At 33.6% G+C, this 24,868-nt stretch overlaps 1 protein-coding gene across 1 annotated transcript; it reads left to right on the top strand.

Moving 5' to 3' along the window:
* The first annotated feature begins 2,605 nt into the window (after positions 1-2,605).
* On the top strand, positions 2,606-9,855 carry LOC107463531 (protein BONZAI 1-like). Its single transcript, XM_016082337.3, is given in 17 exon segments — positions 2,606-2,893; positions 2,895-2,943; positions 3,918-4,066; positions 4,160-4,208; positions 4,667-4,723; positions 5,038-5,223; positions 5,305-5,439; positions 5,955-6,016; positions 6,118-6,196; positions 6,285-6,399; positions 7,766-7,842; positions 7,918-8,055; positions 8,143-8,307; positions 8,552-8,665; positions 8,747-8,843; positions 8,919-9,439; positions 9,548-9,855. Coding segments are annotated over 16 exon segments (1,704 nt in total). The 5' UTR covers positions 2,606-2,756; the 3' UTR covers positions 9,014-9,439; positions 9,548-9,855.
* The last annotated feature ends 15,013 nt before the right edge of the window (positions 9,856-24,868 follow it).

Raw genomic sequence — 24,868 nt, 5'->3', positions numbered from 1 at the left:
ACCTTGGTGACCAGCCCACTTGGTGTCGTGGCATTCTCTTACCAACTTCCTTCTCAGATTTTCCCACTTAGGAACGTATACTCTTCTCCCTTTTGTGTAGAGAAGGTCATTTTCTAACCAAAATCTTTTAGTCTTACCTTCTCTAGCCAACTCCACCAACTTCTTGGCTAATTGATCGTGATGCAACTCTTCCTTGATGGTATACACAATATCTCCTTCAACCATAGAAATGGCCGCCAACTCAGCTTTGCGACTCAGCGCATCTGCTACCACATTAGTCTTGCCTGACTTGTATTCAATCTTGTGGTCCACCTTCCTCCTAGGTGGTAGTTGTTTTGACAACTCGGGATGCATCACATCTTTATTTTCTTCAAGGGCTTCCTTGATTTTAGGGGGAACAACTTCTCCTTTGGACGTTGACTCCTCTTGTAGCAAAGACATCATCTTCCCCTTCTTGAAATCTTTCTTGAGTTGCATGGGCGAGAGCATCGGGATTCCTCCAACTTTTGAGATTGTAGGGACCATGCATGGAGATCCTTTCTCCATGACGCATACTATGTTGTAGTATGGCATAGGTATTATATTTGCCTTCCTTTGTAAATCGAGCCCGATGACTATTTTAAAATCATCCATGGGTGCTACAGAAAAATTCACAAGGCCTTTCCAAGAACCAAGAGTCATCTCAACCCTTTTTGCTACTCCCTTAAGGGGTTCACCCTTGGTATTCATGGGTTTGAACCAGCCATTCTTTTCGGTGATCTTCAACCCAAGCCTCTTTGCTTCATCAGGCGTGACGAAGTTGTGTGTAGCACCAGTGTCGATCATAGCCATGACAGGTTTTTCATTGATAAATGCTTTGACATACATCAAGCCTTTCTTTTATGCAGTGCTTGCCTCTTTGCCCTTCACAGTATTTATGTGTTGGATGGATCCAACACACTCAGTTACTTGAGTTTGGACTTCTCGTTCCTCGGCGATAGATGCCAGAGTCCCTAACTTGGGACAGTCCTTCATTTGGTGTGGTCCCTTGCACATGAAGCATCCTCCTTTGGGCACGAAAGCCTTCTTCTTTTCCTCGTACTCTTTCTTTGAAGAGTATTTTCCTTCCTTCTTGGTTGAGCAACTCTTCCCCTTGTCTCCCCCGCCTTTAGTAGAACTAGGCTTGGAAGAAGACTTGGGTTTAGAGTATCCCCTATGATACTCAGTGAGTGATTCGGCCACGACGATGGCCTCATCGACATCCTTAACATTCCTTCTTTGTATTTCTTGCTTTGCCCAAGGTTGGAGTCCATCAATGAAGAAGAACAATGCATCATCTGATGCTAAGTTGGGGATTTGAAGTGTGAGAGTAGTGAACTCCTTTATGTAGTCGCTAATTGTACTCTTGTGCTTCAACTCCCTCAACTTCTTCCTTGCTTCATAAACCACGTTCTCAGGAAAGAATTGTCTTTTCAACTCCCTTTTGAAATCTTCCCATGTGGTTATGTTGCAAGTTTCTACGCACTTTCTCCTCCACCACAAAGTAGCATTATCAGAAAGATAGAGAGCTGCAGTGCGTACCTTTATTGCTTCTTCGACCACCCCTTGGCCTTCAAAGTACCTCTCCATTTGCCATAGGAAGTTCTCCACCTCTCGAGCGTCCCTCACGCCCTTGAACTCCTTTGGCTTTGAAAGATCAATCTTTGTTGTCTCCCTTATAATGGTTGGTTGAGATTTTGCCTCCTCGAACCAAACTCGAAATTCCTCAAATAGTTTCAAGGAATTCTCAAGCTTTTCTTCGATTGGAGCATGCTTTCTTTGAAAGCATCTAGTTCTCCCAACACGTGAGCCTCGAGTGTCTCCTTGTCATGTTCTATCCTTTGGAACCGCTCATCCATAGAGGATAGAACATTTTCCAACATAGAAACTCTTTCATCTAAGAAGTTAGAGTCCTTACCTCTAGGCTCACTTGAAAAACATACCTTCTTGTCTCCCCATTGAGAAGGAATAGCATCCCTTCCCCTTTGAGATTCAACATGCTCCATGGTTACACTAGAAGTCATACCCACAAACCACTTGTGCTCCCTCTCGAACCTTGCTCTGATGCCAAATTGTCACGGCTTTGGACACACTCCAACGCTACCATGCCGGCACTCGGATTTACTCAACCTATTGAGCTAAGACCAAGTCAGCCTAACCCTCAATACTTAACAAGAAAGCTAAGAACATAGGAGAACACAAGAGAAAGGAAGCTTTGGTGGAAAGAACACTTTATTATTCAAGTGGTGGTTACAAATGATTCACACACACATACTCTAACTCTCATCCCTATTTATAGCCATCCATCTCCTCAATGGTCGAGATTAATCATCCAGAACCTTCTTTACAAATATCTATCCTACCACAACTTTCTAAATGTTTTTAGATTATTCCATACCACTCTTTATACTTCTATATATATCTACACTCTTCTAGAATATTCCGGGACCTTCTAGGGCATTTTAGAATGTTCCAGCTAGAGCATTCTCAAATACTCTAAAAAACTCTACAAATCCGATTAAATTACAATTGGCTCCTTAGCAATACTCTTTTTTTTTTTTATTGAAATACAAAATTCACCGAGTCTGTGTAGTGAGTAGTGACTGTAGTCTTCTCCAGTTTCGTTCCCTTTGATTACGCAGTTTCCGTTTTCGGCTCACATTCCCTTTCCTCATTTTGACGCATAACACTCACTTACTGAGTCAACTCACTTCGTTTCAAACCGCCGCCAATTTCCAATGGGAAACTGCTGCTCTGACGTCGCCGGTGGCCATGCCTCCGTCGGTACCACTGCGGGAGATCTCCGGAATCAGGCTGACACCGCCAACGACGCCGTCGACTACTTCCTCCGCTCCCGAGGCCACCGCGGCATCTTCTCTCTCGTTCTCCGCTTCGGGATTGTGCGACAGGGATGTGCTCTCAAAGGTTTGTTGGTTAAGCATTTCGGAATCTGAAGCTCATGCTTCTGTTTAGTTAATTAACTTGTTGCGGTTCCGTTCGCTCCGTTATTAATTTTTCTGTGTTTTTGTTCTTGGTTAATTAATGAGTTTACATGATGTTAAGTTATGAATATCTAGTTTATACCAGAATTATCTCTTGTTTCGATCTGTTCTATTTGATACGCACATGACATCATCATCACATAGATTTGATCATTACAAGTAACGTAATACGAAAATTCATGAAAACTTCAACCTGAATTACTTGTATTTTGCTCATGGTAATGAGTAGCTAGTTGCTTCTGGGATTGGGATCATCGATTCATAAGCTGCTATCTCTGGCAAGAAATTATCAGAATGTATTGTATCTATCAACGAATCAATCAATAATTTGTACTAGTGGATTTAAAAGTTGACTGTTTAAGTGTGTTGCTTGTGTGGCAGTTAATAATTGATTGAGGTGTAAACATTGTTCAATATTGTCCGACGCCAGCGCATGCAATTGAATCCCAGTGAAAAAGGAAAGAAAATCCAATAATCTAGGCCAAATATAGAGTATGCTAAGTAAAAGCAAAGAAAGTTTATGTGTGCGTATATATATAATGGATTACATTGGAATTGTTTCTCTAATTGTATTTACTAGAATAAAAAAATGATGTCGAACTTCCTTTGTGTTGTAGACGAGAAGAAAATGTATACTATGATAGATCCTCAGACTGACATAAGAGACCAAGGCATACTTAACATATCAATTCTTATTTAACATAGTTCAACAAATAAACCACATGAATCACTGGGGCCATGTCAATTGTTCCTTTGGGTATAGGACTACCATTTATTCATAAGTTAAAATTATGCTTTCAGATTCTGTTAATTAATATTCTTATCATTCAACTGCATGAATATTGCATCCATCACAGAAAATTTACAATATATTACGATTAATTTTTCTTCTTGTAGAGTGACCCAATGTTGGTTCTTTATACGAAAGAAAAAAATGGAGCACTTGAGGAACTTGGGCGTACAGAAGTAGTTCTAAATTCATTGGATCCAACATGGATTACTAAACACACCCTCATTTATCATTTTGAGGTTGTCCAAGTTTTAGTGTAAGTTTGAATACAATATATATACTCCTAACAAGGCCGATGAGCATTTTTTTGTTTCACCAGGAACTGTTCTATAAAATTCTTTCATCACAGGTTTCGTGTGTATGATGTTGATACTCAGTTTCACAATGTAGATGTGAAGGTATAGTGTTTATGATGGTGTGTGTGCTTGAATTTTTTTCCTGCTTTTTTGATTAAGATATAGTCCCAATAAGTAAGTTTCTCATCAAGTAGCTTCTGGTGTGGTGGTGCCTCACTTTCCTTCCTGAAAATTTTTATATATGCATTAACAAATACTATTTGTTATAAGTTAGCTCCTGAGTGATGTTTCTGTCAATGTTTTCATTGGGGATAAATACGTTTTAGATGTTGCTATTCTAGCTGTTTGAACTTGTAAATTTTAGAAGTAATTAGGGCATGCTATGAGAAACATAAAGTATGTGTACTCAGTAAAAATGGATCATTTCAGTAGAAGATATTGGTTTGCCAAGTGGACCTTTTTGTATGCTTGTTAGTTCATTAGATGTGATAAAACGTTCTTAGAACAGGTGTAAAAAGGACTAGATTAGTAGATTGTAACTATTTATTTGCCTTGTGCAGATGCTTAAGCTGGAAGAGCAGCAATTTCTTGGTGAGGCGACCTGTGCATTATCTGAGGTAACATACTGACTATCAACTTCTTGTTGTACTGTACTACTGTCAACTAAGAAGCAAATTCATTATACTAACAATTATATCGATTTTTCTTGGACTGCTCCCCATCTCACATTATATTTTCTAAATACATGATGATTGGACATTTTAAATGCTCCACAGTTCTGTTTGAGTTATTTGTTCATTTGTAATGAGCAAGAATATTTAGAATTTTGTGATCCATTAATTGTTTGTTCAAAGTAATGTGGTCTATACATTAGTCAAATTAAATTAGCATCCCAACAACTATATATACATTAACAAAGTTGCTTGTGCAGATAATTACAAGATTTGATCAATCATTGACGTTAGATCTACACAGAGATGACTTTATCACATCAACCCACTCACAGAACTATGGGAAGCTCTTAGTTCATTGTGAAGAATCTCTTAGCTCAAAGACTGCAATAGAGATGATTTTCAGGTGTTCGGATTTGGAATATAGAGATCTATTCTCAAGAAGTGTATGTATCTTTTTCCTTTTCCCTTAGGACAATATGAGGGGTGCAAGTTATGAGTAACGCTTGTTTTTGTCTGCATTGCAGGATCCTTTTTTACTGTTATCAAAAGTGGTTGAAGGTGGTATGCAAATTCCCATTTGCAAAACAGAAGTTATAAAGAATGATCTCAACCCAATGTGGAAGCCAGTGTTCTTGAATATTCAACAAGTAGGAGGCAAGGTTGATAACTTAAATGTTGTGTTATTTAGTGTGGCCACCCATTACTTGAAAAACTAGCATGGCAATCATACTTTTATCATAGGCATTTCTAGTTTCCATTTCCAATTGAAGCAAAGTGGCATATCATGTTCTTTCTGTTTCAAAGATTTCCTCAAATAGCAGGTCACTAGATCAAGTTGCACTGGGGTCAAAACATGCACCCTGTTTATGAACTAAGGCATATAACATAATTTAAAAATATTATTCTTTCATAGTTTTGTCATTTCATATCAGCGTTTGTTATATTTAATAGTGTTGGTGTTAGCATACAGTTTTTTTTTCCTTCATATTATAAAAATATGCTTGTACTAGGATGTTGTGCAGATAACAGTGCAGTGAAAGCATACATATCATGTTTCCATGCAAATGAACTATCAGTCTATCACATAGTCTTATCTTCTTTTTTATGTTACATTTTGGCTTTATGTTCTCCGCATCATTGAAGCTGTCTCATTTTAAATTCTAATCATATACAGGACAGTCCTTTGATAATAGAGTGCTATAACTTCAATAGCAATGGCAAACATGATCTGATGGGGTAATAACCAGCTCCTTTTGCTGGCGTCTGGCAATTTTTCCATTAATTCCATTTCTAGCTTAATTAAATGCATATTAGGGCTTTTGTTCTTGATTTATCAGAAAAGTGAAGAGATCTTTGCTGGAGTTGGAGAAGATTCATTCCAGTGGCCAAGGAGAAAAATTATTTCTGCCTAACAAGGTGTTATTAACTTATTATATTAATATAAATTGATTTTTTTTGGTGACTTTCTCTGTCATAACTAAAATTATATTTAACTATAATACAGGTGTTAAACAGCCAGTTATTTGTGGACAAATTCACTGAAAGTGTGCAATATACTTTCCTGGATTATGTGGCTGGGGGATTTGAATTGAACTTTATGGTGGCTGTTGACTTTACAGGTACACCACAAGTTTCCTTAAACTTCTTAAACTGATCTACATTTATATAATGATCAAGTGATCGAGATAAGATGTCAATATTATTATTCTTACAATATTACCAGATGAAATTTGTTGTGTCCAATATATCATGGATTGGATTTCTTTTGGATTTAATTTAGATTTTTTCTCAGATTATACCTAACTTTGTTTGAGTCCTATGTAAGGCTGATTATTCACTGTAGGATATCCAGTTTTGCCATAGAATTTAACCATCCTATCTGAAAGAAATAGAAAATTTTCATATTGTTCATAGTTTTCCCAGTCATGTTATATTTACATCACAGATTCTCAAGTATACATCTGCGAAAACTAGTATAAAATGACAATTTTCATTATACAATTTTTCTTTCTGAAACATTTTGCTGACACATGAAGTTTTGTTCTTTGACTTTTCATCTAGGCACTAGATGATCTTTCTTAGTCATCCAATTTACATAAGTGTTTGCAGCATAGAATAGCATTGCAAAATGATTCTTGACACTATAAAGTTTACAATAATGTTAAAAGTTCAATATTATTAAGCTAATGCAACCTTTAGGCTGGTTTGGTTCTGAGAACAGGACAAGACAAGACACTGAAAATAAGACACAAAGGACAGAGACAAAAAAATTAGTGTTTTTGTATTTTGTTTGATGATAAACTAGAATAAATTATGAAAGTCCAATTTATTCTCATTTTTTTCATTCAAAAATTTGGGAAGAAAAATATAATTATAAAAAATTAACAAGAATAATGAAAGAAATAATGAAAAATAAGTTGTGTCTCTTGTTAGTGCCTTTGTGTCTTTCCTATCATGATGGATACAAAATATACTAATTCAGTGTCTCTGGACACAATGTCTCTGTCCATTTCTCATTTGCCAAACACAATTGTGTCTCGATGTCCCTGTCTCAGTGTTTCGTGCCTGTAAACAAACGCAACCTTAGTTTCATCATCGAATCTATTCCCATGCTAGTGCTTCAATAATTTAAACACTTATTCTCATCACTTAATGCTTAGGTTCGAGTTCCCACTAGGGCGCTTGGTTGGGTGGAGGACTCTGGCTGTGTCCAGTTTACCTTGAGGGAGTGTTTTGGGGTTCTCCAAAATGCCAACCCTCGGGGGCCTGTTTCCAGTCTCAATAGCTGGTATGAGGTTGACATTCCCCATCCTTATTCTCTCTATTTTCCTACCCCATCCGAGCATTATTTTCATTAGGTAGATAAAAGAAGACAAAACTTAATGAATAATATATGTTTCACACTTTCATTTAAGATGCTGGTCATGTGTTGGAATGACAAGAATGAAATATGTTCTTATCCCCTTTCGCTCTCTTATTGACTAGCTTCAAATGGGAATCCACGCCTTCCAGATTCTTTACATTATCTTGATCCTTCCGGGAGGCAAAATGCATACCAGAGGGTAAGAAATGAAGATTGATTTGACTTAATAAGTTTGTGTAATTTTGATCCATGTGCTATGAATGCTTTTTCTTAGGCAATTGTTGAGGTTGGGGAGGTAATACAGTTTTATGACTCAGACAAGCGGTTTCCTGCATGGGGGTTTGGAGCACGACCAATTGATGGCCCTGTCTCCCATTGTTTCAACTTGAATGGAAGCAGTCATTACTGTGAGGTAGAACTGCTAAGCACAATCTTGCTCAGTTGCTTGTGTTGTAATGTTGAAATAGTTATTTAATTAAAAGGTTTCTGTCTGTCGCAGGTGGAAGGGATCCAAGGAATTATGACGGCATACACAAGTGCCTTACTTAATGTGTCTCTTGCAGGGCCGACTCTTTTTGGACCTGTCATAAGCAACGCCGCGCTAATTGCCAGCCATTCTGTAGCAAATGGTGGAAGGAAGTACTTTGTTTTGTTAATAATCACAGTAAGTTAATATATGTAGCAGTCTTCAATTACTTATTAATCCCTGAAAGTAGTTATCATTGTTCCTCAATAAAACATACGTTGCTTCGTATGTAAGCTTTTCCGTGGCATGCTAGTGCTATCATATTATGCATGGTAAAGCATACAATTCTACGATCCTACACCTGATACCTGAGAACTTTTTAAGATATTCCTGTTGCCTAGTTTTTCCACTTCTGCTCTGAGATTTAATTGATATTTCCAAGGATGGAGTAGTGACAGATCTCCAAGAAACAAAAGATGCTCTTGTTAAAGCCTCGGACCTACCGTTATCAATTCTTATTGTTGGAGTAGGAGGAGCTGATTTCAAAGAAATGGAGGTATTACGTCAACTTATGTTCTCTCGGATGCTGACCGGACCACTACAAGAATTATGTGGCTCACACTTTGTTGTTGCACAGGTTTTGGATGCAGACAAGGGAGAACCCTTTGAAAGTTCATCTGGACGCGTTGCTTCCCGTGATATAGTCCAATTTGTTCCGTATCGGGATGTTCAAAGTAAGTATCAGTTTGCAAGGAATTTGGCGAATTTCTCTTGAAATATCAAGCATGATAAGCTTCTTTCTCTTGCAGGTGGAGAGATTTCAGTAGTTCAAGCGCTTCTAGTGGAGTTACCAACGCAATTTTTAACCTACATGCGAAGTAGAAACATCCAACCGAGCCTCTAGTCATGTGAAAACTGTACATATTAAAATGTTCAATTTATTTGATCACTGTGCTACCCTCAACCCTCCGAGGTACCATGAATTGATTAATTCGACTAAAGGGTCAAGAACTCTTGCATTCTGCTAATGCTCAAGAAGGGTTCTCCAGTAAGATCATCTTATCAACCCTTATGATTATCATTTCCTTGTGTTGTGTTCATGTTCTTTTTGTTTTTTCTAGGTGCTTCGTTCGGCCTGAAAAATATTTTTGTTACAAGTCCATGTTTTCTTCTATAGAGCAAAAGTTGGCTCCTATCACACCATGTATTCTTATTATATATTTTCTTTTACGAAATGCACTTTGTGGATGTATTTAGATTGTATTTGGTATTGGAATGAACAAGAAAATGTTGAATTCAGAAAATTCGGCACTGCTAAAGTCTACTATTAGTGAGTTCATCATACCACTTCTTTTGCCGTTAATGGTCTCATGAATATTTGAATTTTGAATTTTAAGGGTATATATTTGAGGGGAAAGTCATAGCACATATGCAACAGGTGAATTCCTCTTTTGCCGACAAACCACTTGTTAAAGTTGGGATGTTCATGCACCAGGAATCGTGTACCAAAATCAAAGCATCAGATTGAAAAGGTATCAAATCCTACATATGAAATGCACCCAAAGAAATAGAAAAGACAAAAAAAGATTGTTTCTCAAGCATTGAAAGAGAAGCAACCAAGAAAACACGCATGGGAGAAAGAATAAGAATTTAATTTTAATATATCAACGTTCTAATATTCGTTAACCTTTTTATTTCCTTTTAAAAGCAAAGGTAATAAAATTTGGAAATACACCTAAGAGGGTATTTAGAGTGAGAGGAAAGAGAGTTTAACCATTGGGTATGAAGATATAAATATAATTTATTGATTAATTTTTAGAAGTCTTGAGAGCCAATATTATATAGTCAACACTTAGCATTAGAAAAAAAATATATGAAATTTTAAAAAATAAAAAAAATATGAAATTCAATTATAAAAAACATCTAAAATTCAAATTCAATAAAAACAATTTTTTGCCGGCTTTGCACTGAGCTTTTTGGAAGTCTACTATAATATTGGTTTAAAGTAGCTGCGATAGTATTGGTTCTCTAATATTATTCATTAATTATATCTTGTTAAATGGAGATAGAAATAGTTGTGCTTTCAAGAAAATGCATAAAAATTTTACATCGTAGACATCTTATCTTTGGTGTGTATGGTTATCTGTTTTTCTTTTCTCTCCCTAAGCTTTAAGCTGTTTATTCTCCTATTTATCATGCACAATCATGACAATAAGAGTAGTTCAAATAAAGCAACTTTAATCAATGAGATATTGACACGCGAATTAATTATTGGCGCTCCAAATTTTAATTCTGATTCTCTTCTAGATGAATTGCTCGTGCAGTTAAGATAAAGAGAAATAACATTATAAGGAATTTCGCCTTCGGCATGCTCTTTTTTGTCATGGCCTTTTTTGTGTACACTTTTGGTGATCCGAATCCCAAACTGATTGAGCCAAATATTAGATGTGAAACTAATTCTTAATTGATGTTGAAATTCGTTCTCCTTGGAAGAGATCTTGTTAACTCTATTGCTCAGAAAATCATACCGAATGAACCAATTTAATTGGTTGGTCCGGTGATCGATTCTTAGAGCTATTTGGAAAGTGTGGTTGAATATAGAAAATCTTAAAGTTTTGAAAACTGTTCAACACATCAAAGTTTCTATAAATGAGAATTTGTGTTTAATCACTTTAATGGTACATACAATTCCGCTATTTATATATCCTTTATAATAGACATTAATTTGATATTAGTATTTCTTTAAAAACTAACATGCATTCTCTTTTTATTTTATTAATTAAAAAATAATTTAAATATATAATTAATTAATAATAATATTTTTACATAAATAGTGTTATTGATGGTGCATATCCTATTCATAGAACAAAATTAAGGGGAAAAAACCCAAAGCTAAAAAGAATATGTTGCAGTAGGTTTTAAAAGAAATTATTTCATTAATAATAATATTAACAATTTTACCACGATAAAACATATACCCACATTATCGAAGAAAAAAAATTGTCTAAAGTAAGTATGTTAGTAAAGTTATAAAGTAATTCATGTTATCTTTTAATTTGTAACTTTTATTATTTATAAATTTTATTATCTTAATTTAAAGGTAATTAAAATTTTATTTTATTATTTTATTAACTTTTTCACTTTAGTGGAGCTTGATCCATAAGTTTATAGTCTAAATAATGTGAGATGAAATTTCTATGGTAGTATTTAGTAGGGAAAACAAAAAGAATATATAGTGAAATCTACATACTTCGTCATTTAAATTTTCAAATGTATTATATTGTTGTTTTTATATATCTCCCAATATGTATGTGAATAATTTAGTTACATTTTGATTAAACTTTATATTATACTTTTTTTTTATAGGTAAACTATATATTTCGAAATTAGAGGGAGATTTAACTAAATCAGCCACACAAAGCTAATATAAAGAGAAATAAATACTATCATAGCACAAGCTAAGACACTTTTAAGATGAACCTCGTTAAAAAAAATTTTATTTGAAAAAACAAAAATATTTTGTAACAAAAAAAAAAATAAAAAATAGTTCGAACTTATTTTATTTAAATAAAACAAGTTCTGATTTTTTTTATCTCTCTAATATTGAAAAAATAAAACGTCCATTTTATATGAATTAAGTAGACACAACATATATCGTCAAAAACAAACGAAACACCCAACGATATTAAACTATTTAACTTTAAAACCAGTGTTTTGGCCACTTCATTCAACGTGTGATCATCGAGCTTTCAGAACATTTGTTAATTGTAGCAACACGAAATTATGTGACACTTGTTGAACTAGAATCTAGATAGTGCTCCACTTCATTAATTCTTGAACGCGTAAAAATGATTAGGAACGTCATCAGCCATGACTCAAATGATTTAAAGCCTGGAGCAAACTCCACTCTTCACTTACCAATTCATGTAGTTTTTTCGGCCAACCAATATATTTCAAGACAAACATAATTCATTTCCCTCATCTTTGGCAAAAGATTAGATTAGGTATCGGTTTTGATAATGATAAGGAATTTGTATTATTAGTGCACTTGATAGCTTTTATATTCAATTAGGGCAATGCTATATGACCAGCAAAAATTATTATTTTTGGCAAGCAATAATTTATACCTATATTTACAGAAATTTTGTATACAAAAAATATATAATTTACACTTATATTTATCAAAATTTATAAATTAATACAATTTGCACTCACATTTTTTTAAATTTATATACATAAATTAGTAAAATTTATTTATTAAAGACAATTTAATATTTATATTGATCAAATAATGACAAAAAATACTAAAGAAGTAAAAATTATTGGCCCCAAAAATTTCTCATTCAGTTATTGTGATACAAAAGTAGATAATAATAGAACTATATAACATCTAGAAGAATATAAAATGGTAGAGACTTCGACGTAAATATAGTTATTTTTATGTAAAGTTAATAGTTGAAAATCATTAGAAGATATGATATGTTTGACTAAATTATTATCTGATAGTTTTTAACTTTTAACTTTAAATAAAGACAACTCTATTTAAGTTACCGTCGTATAAATTATAAAATATGATTGTTAGAGCGGTCTTGTTGCATAGCATGTTTTAATTTGTTTTGTTTTCGAGTCTCATAGGTGCTAATTAACTATTATGTTTATTTGCATTGGTTGTTCTTACCTTGAGTTTTTGAATCTAACGAGTCTAAGATGTAATTAGATGATAATCTTATATATTTACAATGTAATTATTAAGAATAATATTAAATTATTGTTTAATTGTTAAAATTAAATTAAATTTAGTTTGTTAGTGTAAAATTCGGTAAACATTGGTGCATATATCATTCTTGTATTTGAGCACAAAACATAAATTAGCTCGTTAAAAACTCTTCTTTATCTCAATAACGTAAATAAATAATTTTAAATAGAGGCCTGTTACACATATAAGTCTTTTTGGCTTACAAATCTTACAAGTTAGCACAAGTTCAACAAAACACACGTATTATATTCCTACATTTAAGAGTAAATAAACGCACGTTATTCAACCACTTCCTGTTTCTAAAGCGCGCTACTCACCATGCATTATGAATGACTCTTCTTCTTCTTCCTTCATGAAAACGAGTTTCTTGCCAAATTTGAAGATAATGGAACTACGAGTTTCTTGCCAAATTTGAAGATAATGAAACTTCAGAAATACACCAAAACGATTACAGAAATACACCCAAACGATTATAGAAATACACCCAAAATTCGTTGAAGTACACCTTATGTATAATTCAGAACTCTTTCTCTTTCTCCTCCTCATCTTCTGCTGCTTCTTCTTTTTTAAAAACGATTTCAGAATTTGATGTCAAAAAACAATGGAAATCGAGAATAACGAAAAGAGAAAAGCACGTAAATGAAGAAGGAGAAAGAGAAGGCAAGAAACGAAAGAAAAGAAGAAGAAGAAGAAGAGGAAGATGAAGAAAAACGTGCAGCAAGAAGAAGAAGAATGTGCAGTAAAAATGTGCAATAACGGTTCAAAGCGCATTAATATAAATAACTTGTAAAGATTTGTATAAAAAAACGCTTGTATGTGGAGAATTATTCTTTTAAATAATATTCTTATATCTTCACCTTCGTTGAAAGGTTGGACCATTTGTTATGCTGTTATTAAAATCATGTGTGAATCCTTTGCAATAAAAAATGATTTTACTTATTTTAGACAACACTTAAAAACAATTTTCTTAAATTATTTAAAGGGATAACCATCATTTTGTTAAAACAATTATGTATTTATATATTATACATGTTATTTTACATATTTTTAATAAAATAATTAATTATTAAAATAATCAAAACTGATATAATAAAATAATCAAATATTCTTACTTGATCATAATGTCCACCATTACCATTACCAATATAGCATGGTTTCTGTTCACATACTTTTATTTGGTGATCCTCGGTCTCTGTTCACATACTACATTCCTAATTCTCATTTCTTTTTTCTTAAGTTTTTATATTACTTTATTCTTTGATAATTTATTTTATAAATAAATTGAATAAAAACGCCAAAAAAGAATGAACCCCGATTTAGAAACACAAAAGCAGGATTGTCGACATAATAGTGTATCAAATTTTGCTAAACAATATAATTATATAATGTAACAGCCTTTTGTGGACTCTCCCAACACAATAATAAAGTTTGGTATGTCTGGACTTTGAAGTTCAAACTCACGCTTTTAAGTTCGGCAAAAATAGTGGAAAATATTATTTAAGAGTAAAGTATTAAATTGGTCTTATGACATAATTTTATTTTGATTTTTACGGTTTAAACTGTTTTATTTGAATTCAAAAAAGTTTTATTTAGTTTTTATGTAGTCTTATCGTGAGGTCAAAGTTAAATAATTAACAAAATATCCTACATGACCGTAGTACAAGAACAAGATCGATAATATGGAGAACAAGTACAAGCTTTAGAGATACAAAATCAACCGTGGATGCATTAATATATTTATTTATCATTTTTCTTACAATTTAAATAAAATATTTTCTATAGAACTAAGGAGAATGATAAATAAATGTATTGATGCATTTATGGTTGATTTTGTACCTTTGGAGCTTGTACTTGTTCTCCAAATTATCGACTTTATTTTTGTACTGTTGTCATGTAGGACATTTCGTTAATTATTTAATTTTGACTTCACGCTGGGACTATATTGAAGCTAAATGAAATTTTTTTAGATTCAAATAAAATACTTTAAACCTTAAGGACCAAAATAAAATTACGCCCAAATATATAAAACTAATTTAATACTTTATCCTATTATTTAAATAATAAATAGTTTTGGCAATTCAAGAAAAAAAAATTATTGTTTTTAATATTAAATTTCTTTTTAACTTTTGGATGTCTAATATCCATTTAGAGTTTTAAACATCATCATGTTTAAGTTTGGTGTGGAAACAGTTTGCTTTTGTCAACTTCTTGTTTATTAAAATAGTATTTCACTAACCATAATAAATAATAATATATTATGTGTTTACACATAATTTTCCACCTAAATATATTCTAATAAACTTAAAATTTTATTGGTATAAGCAGGGAGTAGAATAACTTTTTTCTTTCCTTATTGTGATTCGATTTTAAAATTTTTTATTTGATGTTTTATATTTTAATTTAATTTCATCATTAAATAAACAACAAATGTTGATATGGCAAAATCTAGGCCTTTTTTATTTAAATAAAATAAATTTTATTTACTATAATGGGCAAAAGTTTAGATTTTTATAATTGTGCACGTTGATTGTCCAATTAGCAAGAAAATGTACTGAATAGGCAAATAATATACAAATATAAACTTTTTCTCATACTAGAAAATAATCATTTTTTAAAATAAAAAAAATCTAAAAATATTTGACGACTGTATAACACATTTGATACTGTCAAGGCACCTGATTCAATGGTTTCAAAACGTTTGGATCATTAAATGGTTTCATAATAAAACATGTTTAATTTTTTAAGTTTTTAATAATTGTTAAATAGTTATTATTTAATTATAAAATTTATTTTATATTTTATAAATTATTATTTTATCATTCATCTATCATATTTATTGATAATCAAAAACTAAAAAAATAACAAATTAGATCTTCCATTAATTGTGATAAATATTTTGCAATGTAAATCGATCATAATTTTATCATTGATCGAGTTATATATGTATTGGGTTGGAAAAATCGTGTTCGTTAGAAATTCAATCGATTGGATGCATAAATCAATCGATTGAAATTCAGATTTCCCAAACTTCAATCTAATGGAATGGATACACAATCGATTGAATTTTGCAAGGCATGCAGGGTTTTCTTCGATTAATCATGTTACCCAATCGATTGAAATCATCAAAGCAATATAGGTTTAGTTAATTCAAACGAATTGGTTCTGTTATTCAATTGATTGAGTTACGCTTTATCATTCTAATTATAAGAGTTATAACATAATAAACTTGTAAATCTCTAAACAATTAAGAAAAACTGAAGTTTTGTACTTCCACCAGAAACAGCGCCAACAGCAAAGAACTCAACAATTAAAGAACATAAATATAGGGATTAAAGTATTTAGATAATTATTACATGCTTCCATCCCTGCTAAAGGCAAATTAATGGCTTTATACTAGAAGCTCATATCTATTGAGGCACAGGTAACCATCCAATTGTACTCCAGCTTCTCAAGAGTTAAATGGCACAATGACACATAATAGTTGAGAAAAGGAAGGAAGCAGTTGGAAATGGTTGAAAATGACCAGAAAACTGAACCATTCATCAATTTACTATTAGAAATTAAAAATCCATTAAATCGTGAAACAAAAAGAATAAATCAAAGGCTAGCTAATAATATCTGATGATTATAGATGATTATGTGCCCAACACTAAGAGATTTGAAAACAGATTATCAAATGAACTCATTGAAACTAATTTATCTTTCACCATTGCAGTATGGCATTACAAGTGTTGCAGAGAACATAACATCAAGCATATTTACAAGTCAAAGGCTTAAATCATGTAAGATCCGATATAAAAATATGAAGCACAGACAAGTATGAAGGATAAGGATATGATGCGAGTAAAATAATGTATAAAAATTTTAGGACACCATTCAGCTGCAAGACATTATATTAGGTGAATTATGATTTCAATTTTGGCATAAATTGTGGCGAACATGCTAAAATATACGATTTTGATTGTTGTAGAATTATCGTACAAATTGATTAAACTTTCATATATCATTCTAATAGCATAAGTCAATCGATTGGGTAACAAAATCAATCGATTGAATTAATTAAACTCATATTGCTTTGATGATTTCAATCGATTGGGTAATATAACCAATTGATTGAATAAGGAAAACTCCACATGCCTTACAAAAATCAATCGATTGAAGTTTGAAAAACCTGAATTTCAATCGATTGGTTTATGCATCCAATCGATTGAATTTCTAACGACACGATTTTCCAACCCAATAAGTATGTAACTCGATCAATGATAAAATTATGATCGATTAAGATTGTAAAATATTTATTACAATTAATGGAAGATTTAATTTGTTATTGTTTTAGTTTTTTATTATCAATAAACATGATAGATGAATGACAAAATAATAATTATAAAATAAAAAAATAAATTTTATAATTAAATAATATATAAAAAGCTAATTTGTAATTAAAATTAAATAAGGACTATTTAGCAGTTATTAAAAAATTTAAAAAACATGTTTTATTATGAGATTATTTAATAATCCAAATGTTCTCGGACCATTGAATTCAGTGCCTACTGTCAACATATCAAAATTAAACTTGATTGGAACCATATAACTTGGCAATAACAACGCAAAGCACATGCTAAAACAAAACCCAAATCCATTACATTACCTATATGTTGTCTCATATAAAAATAACTGCCTTTAACAAGAGGAATAGGAAAGTAGTCAACACCACGTAGTAGTCTCCCACAACCTTCAAATCAAAAGCCGTTATAAGATAAGCTAGCAAATAGGTAAAAGGGTCTAGACTGAAAAAAGAGTTTTTTCCTTTTCTCTCACTCTTTCTTAGTATTATTCTCACGATAAATAATATATTGACTTGAGTATCAGTGTGTCTTTTACAGGTGCCTACATTGCCTCGTGTTTTACTGACATTGAAGTATAACTCATCTCTGGATAAGAAAGGATCCACATCATCATCTAAAAGCGTTATACCTATCTCATCTATGGATAAGAAAGGATCCACGACATCATCTAAAAGTGTTATACCTTGGGTCATTTCCTATGGCGTCAGGGCAGATAAAATTCTTGCTAGTAGCTATAGATTATTTTTCTAAATAAATTGAAGTCTGTCACTAGCTAAGATAACATCCAAGAAGGTACAATCGTTCCTTTGTTGGTCAATTTGGCATATCAGGTGAGATTATAAGGGATAATGATCGTTAATTTAGTGACAGTCGAATTTCAACTTTTTTACAGAAATACTATATTAAACATCATTTTAACTCGGTCGAACATCAACAAACAAATGCAATAATGGCAAATTCAATAGGCAAAATGTTTGCATTGCCATCTTGAGCAATGGCCATCAACAACGTCCAACCGTATTCACCATATAAGTGGGTGCCATCAATGGAAATAAGTGGCTTGCGATGCTTGAATGCCTCAACACACGGTGGAAACGTCCAAAAAAATCCGATGAAACATGACAGTGTCGGCTGAACCAGGCCAAGGCTGTCTCACAAGTTGCACCCAAGTACCTAGAGACACAACAACAATTAGCACATATAGATGGTGACTTCTTTTATAGCGAATAACCACAATGAAATTAATTTTACTGGACAAGTACATCTGCATAGCGAATAACCAATGAGGAAGCTCATTGTAGGACTCTTCCCAATCGCCATATATTCTAGCAATGACTCTCTGTTTTGCAAGTCAAACATTTCTGTAGGACGCTTTGTAACCGCAGTTCCTTGCAGAACCCTGATGCTGATTGTTGGATCCGCTTTGACCATTGTGAAAATATGTTGAGCAATCACCTTTGAATCCAACCTATGATGGTCTTGCCCCATCGATGTTTGCATGCAAGTATGAGGACCAGTGTATCTCCTAACCTCCTATTTTTCTTGCTTTCGACGATATGATACGAGAATATTCCAAGAACAATCGGACCCGAATTGGATGCACTATACATTATACCTCAACTGGTCACTCTCCACTATTTTATACTTCGCATCCCTCTTGATGTTGTACCTCTTAACTGCCAACATAACTTCTTCCTTGTTCTGAAATTGTTGTCAAACCTCGAACTCATTACTTGGATCCTCTTTGGAGCCTCCCTCGGTAAACGACCAATCCAAAGTCATTGCATCGAGACTCAACCTGGAGAAGTGATCCGGCCGGTCATATGGTCGAGAAATGGCAGGCTGTGTCAGAGCGATTTGTGTGTCACCATAGTAGTTCATCTCTTCTTCTTCGTCACCATCATCAAGAATTTCTGTTGATTCATCATCAGCATCGTTTCCGTCATTGGGGTTAACTTTATACTGATCCATCATCGAATCCCTGATAGCAGAACCCTCATGACTTTCAACATCATCATTCATCATGTCAGCATTACAAACTTCAACATTAGACCCCTCTTGACTACCTTCAGGTGGCATATTTAGATCGACCATCGTTCTTCTAATATTTTGTCCAACAGCTCCACTCAACGGACTATCATCGATGGTATCTGCAAATGATCCTCGACCACCGAACTCAACGTTGAACACGAATAATTCCAACAGATGAACATTTGTCCATCGGTTGTGCCACGACTTTATAAGACTATGTCCTCGTCGTCACGTAATCGATACCTAATTCAAAACAACAGAAATTTTTCTCACAACCGTAGTCTAATAAATATACTATGAACAGAGCCAAGACAACTGTGATATACCTTTTATAAAACAATATGTCATCTACTTCGGTCGTATATCTGTAGTAAATTTTTTTCACCTTTTTTGTCTGTTGCTACCCGACGGAATGCAATATCAGATTCTTCAATACTGTTAGACTGGTGACTTCTGATGCCATATAGGTAATTATCAGTTGTCCAGATCTAAAAACGATAGAACTTTCTTCATCATATACTATTTTATCATCATAATGAATAGATAACAATGGATATGTACTGTAGAATCCTTGATCTAAATTTTGTTTATCCTTATTAATTGCACGGTTAAGTAATTTCAAGATTTTGTAGTTTCAAGTGTAGTGTTTTTTATTTAGATTTAATTAGTTCTTTTATTGCGGTGAAAAATGAATAACGACATCTATTTCAACTTCTATGAGCTTCTTGAACATGCATGACAACATCATTAATTTTTCCTGATTACTTCTTTTGTCTATCTTTTTCCTTCCTTCAAAAAAGGTCTCTCATACTTGGTGTTGTCCCAATTCAAAATAATTAACACATTATTTTTTATTTGTAGAATGATTACTTATTTACTTACATGAAAATAGTTAAAATAGTATTCACATAAAAATAATAGTTAAAAATTATTGTATAACTTGGTATATATAACTAAACTGTTTAACATCACAAGTTGGTATATATAATTTGGTATATAACTAAACTATTTATATAAAAACTATTATATAATTTGGTATATATAATAGTTAAAAATAATACTTTTTTCAATCTTTATGATCCTAAGGCAAGGAGAATAAACATAAAATCACAAAGACAGGAATAGGCATAAGGACAAGGATAAGGAGCATAAGAAGCACAAATATCGTCACAAAGATAAAGACCGAAGCAAAGACAAGGAGAAAGACAAGGACATATGGTAGATTTTAAAAATTTTTGATACACTACTATAAAATGGTCCTAGACTTGAAACAGAAGTCTCTGTGTGAAAGTGGTGAGTTCTGGAAGGTGAAAGAGCGACTTCACAAAACTCAGAGAAGGGAGAGTGTGTTTCTTATTCACATCTCAATCACCATTCTACTTGAAAATGGGAATGCAAAAACTGACCATACAAAATAATACTGTTGATATATATAGTCACTAATTACTCTACTGCTAACTAATTCTTCTCTCTTGTACAAAGTAACTAAGTCACTGATAAGTTTTGTAACCAACACTATACACATAAGCCCACTACACTAACTAACTAGTAGAAGTGTTAAGTCATGTAACACCCCCTCTCAAGTCAGAATCTGTTACATCCATCATTCTGAGCTTGTCATGACAGTCTTGGAACATCTTTGGAGTTAAGGCTTTAGTCAATATATCTGCAGTTTGATTAACAGTTGAAACAGGAAGCAATTTTGTCACTTGTTCTTGCCATTTGTCTCGAACAACATGACAATCCATCTCTATATGCTTAGTTCTTTCATGGAAAACTGGATTGGCCGCAACATGCAAGGCCGATTGACTATCACAATATATTGCAATTGGCTTACTCAATTCAATCTTCAAGTCTCCAAGTATATTGGTGATCCACTGCGCTTCTCTGGTGGCCATTGCAAGGGCCCTATATTCTGCCTCACATGAAGAACTGGCCACTGTGTTTTGTTTCTTGCTTTTCTAGGATACAATAGAAGTTCCTATGAAGAAGCAGTATCCTGAAATTGATCTTCTTGTGTCTGAGCAGGCTCCCCAATCACTGTCTGAAAAACCAGTTGGTTCCAAGTCAGTTTGGGATGAGAACATTAGACCCAGGGTAGGTTTGGCCTTGAGGTATCTTAATACTCTGATGGCTGCCTCAAAGTACTTGTCAGTAGCACAGTCTAAGAATTGGCTTAATTTTCCTACTGCATATCCAATATCAGGTCGAGTATTGGTCAAATAGAGTAATCTTCCTACTAATCTTTTGTATTCAGATGCTGAATTGAGTAAACTCCCTGAATCTTTTGCCAATTTTATTGTGTAATCCATTGGTGTAGTTGCTGCCTTTGCATCCATTAATCCATACTCCTTCAATAGGTCAATGCAATATTTTCGTTGACATACTGCAATGCCCCTCTTGCTTCGAGCTATTTCAAGGCCTAGAAAAAAGTTTAAGTCACCCAAATCTTTGATCTTAAACAAATCATGCAAGTGCTTCTTGACGGACCAAATTTCATCCATGTTATTTCCAGCAATGATTAAGTCATCTACATATACCAAGATGGCTGTGAATTGTGAACCATGACATTTTGTGAAGAGACTATAATCATTTCGAGATTGAGTGTAGCCAAAATCGATCAAAGTGGTTGATAATTTGGTGTTCCATTGTCTACTGGCATGCTTCAAACCATACAAGGATCTGTCTAATCTACAAACTAAGTCTAGTGAAGGCAATATTAAACCTGGAGGGGGTCGCATGTATACTTCTTCAGCTAAATCTCCATGTAAAAATGCAGTGTTGACATCTAATTGGTGTACAAACCAATTCTTAACGGCTGCTATTGACAAAATTATCCTCAGTGTGCTCATTTTTACCACGGGACTATAGGCTTCAAAGTAATCTACCCCTGCTGTTTGGGTGAAGCCTTGAGCTACCAATCTTGCCTTGTATCTCTCCACAGATCCATCAGGATTCAATTTCAACCTAAATACCCATTTGCACCCTACTGCCTTTTTAGCATGAGGAAGCTTGGTAAGAGTCCAAGTCTAGTTTTTCTTTAGAGAAATTAATTCTGCATTGATAGCTTCTTACCAGTTCGGATCACAAACTGCCTCAGCATAGGTTTTTGGTTCTTTGTATTTGGCCTGGTTGGATTTTTGTGTGATTGACTCAGGTGATAAAGGAAGGAGAGGAACTGGGGACTCAGACTCAAAGAAAAGAATGGAAGACTTGTCAAAAAATTGATCTGCTTGGTTTAGTAACATATTTGTGTAATTTTCAAAAATTCTTGAGAAAAACACGATGAATTGTGTGAAATGTTAGAAAAATCATTTGTCGATGCATTCATGCTATTGCAGTGATAATCATTGAGGTATGTGGGACGTCTTCTTTCTCTTAAGGGTCTTCTAGGTTGTGATGCTATGTCAGGATATGGATGCATGTTTGAGTTAGTGTTGCAATGTGGTGATGGATGTAAATTGTTATTGGGATTGGTTTGACTATGTGAGGTAGAATCTAAATGAGATGATAGATGCATGGTATCTAACCAACCTTGGGAAAAAGAAGGTTCATCCAGATCTAGAAATGGATCCTCAAATAAAGATGCATGATGCAATTTTGGGACAGTTTGCATTTGTCTATTATTTTCATCATTGTTTGAAAATTCCTGTAATGCAAATGGGAAAAAAATTTCATAGAATTGAACATTTCTAGAAATGAAAATGTTTCTACTCTTAATATTGTAAAGAATGTGTCCTTTAATTCCATCTTTGACCCCCAAGTATACACACTTGTGAGCTCTTTGATCTAGTTTTGTTCTATGTGCTGTTAATGTTGATGCATATCCGAGACATCCAAACACCTTGAGGTATGATATATCAGGTAATTTTTGTTTCAAAATGTAGTAGGGTGACTGGTTTTGCAGTAGAGTACTAGGAATTCTGTTTATTAGATGCACTGAATATCCTACTGCAAAGTTCCAGAACCTTTTAGGCATTTTGAGTGAAACATCAATGCTCTTGTAATTTCTAAAATATGTTGATGTTTCCTCTCTACTATGCCATTTTGCTGAGGAGTCTCAACACATGTAGTTTGATGTATTATACCCTTAGATGCATAGAAATTTGGCAGCTTAAATTCATTTCCATTATCTGTTCTAACCTTTTTAATTACCATGCCAAACTGAGTTTCAACCATTTTAACATAACTTTTGACCAAATCAGTGGCTTCTCCTTTTGATTTCATAAAATACAGCCATGTAAATCTACTTTTGTCGTCAACCACAGTTAAAAAATACTTGAAACCAGAAATTGAAGCTGTATTTATAGGTCCCCAAATGTTCATATGGACAATGTCAAATTTATTTTCACTCTTTGAAACTCTAGTTGCATATGGTAATCTTTTTTGTTTTGCATAGTGACATGAGTCACAAGGATTATTACAAGCAGAAAAATTCAAGTCATTGTATTTTTTTTATTACAACAATCCTATCATGAGGTATGTGTCCTAATCTGAGGTGCCAGAGCTCAGAGTTATCTAATTGTGCAGGCTGAACAGCTAGTGCAGATGCAGATAAAAGAACAGATGAAGATGCAGATTGTGTAGGCTGAATAGCCAGTGCAGATGTAGATGGAAGAACAGATGAAGATGCAGCTTGAACAGGTGTGAGGTTTTCAAAAGCATGCAAGCCTCTTCTCTGTTCAGCTACACCAATTGTCTTCATGGTAATCTTTTCCTAAATTTCACAACCAAATTCATCAAATGTAAGTTTTAATTTTGAATCAGCAGTCAATTTAGACACAGATATTAGATTAAATTTGAATGTTGGAATGAAAAACACATGAAACAATTTAAACTGGTCCGAGAATACTATGGTTCCTGCATATTGGGTTATTGTACTGGTACCATCAGGCATATTAATAAGAACAGGTTTTATTTGATATAGACACTGAAAAAATGACTTTGAATAGGCAACATGATTTGTAGCACCTGAGTCAATGACCCAGGATTTTGGACTAAAAATGGACATTGACATTATGTAAGAGATACCTTGGTTTGACAGAAGTGTGGTGGCAACTATTTGATTTATGCTATGCTTTGGTTGTGCATCTTGCTGATTCAAGAGAGCTAATAATGCTTCCTTTTGCTCTAAAGTAAAGCCAAGCTCAGAATTGCCGAATGCTTCTTGAGATTGATTGCTGTTATCATCACTTTCTTCAGCAACCAAATTGTTGATAGAGGCACCACCATTCTTGAAATGAGGGGGAAATCCATGCTTTTTGTAGCATGTGTCTATTAGATGGCCCCACAATAACTGCACTATTTTGAACCTCTTCCAGTCTTGTGATAATTGCCATGGCCTCCCCTACCTCCTTTGCCTCTACCCCTTCCTCTAATAATTCCACCATCAGTTCTTGCATTGGTTATCAATGCCTTCCCTTCAACCATTTCATTCATGTTAAACTGCCTTTCTTGCTGAAGCAAATCAGAAAAAACTGCATCTACCTTGGGCAATGGTTTCATCAGCATGATTTGAGATCGTACAGTAGAATATTGATCATTCAATCCACGCAAGAGTCTTACAACACTTGATTCTTCCTTATAACCTCTCAATATATTCAATTCACAGGTGCAGTTTTCAGAA

The sequence above is a fragment of the Arachis duranensis genome, chromosome 8 (assembly GCF_000817695.3).
Source record: "Arachis duranensis cultivar V14167 chromosome 8, aradu.V14167.gnm2.J7QH, whole genome shotgun sequence".
In the NCBI taxonomy this organism is placed as follows: Eukaryota; Viridiplantae; Streptophyta; class Magnoliopsida; order Fabales; family Fabaceae; genus Arachis; species Arachis duranensis.
This window is presented reverse-complemented; position numbering and strand designations above follow the sequence as displayed.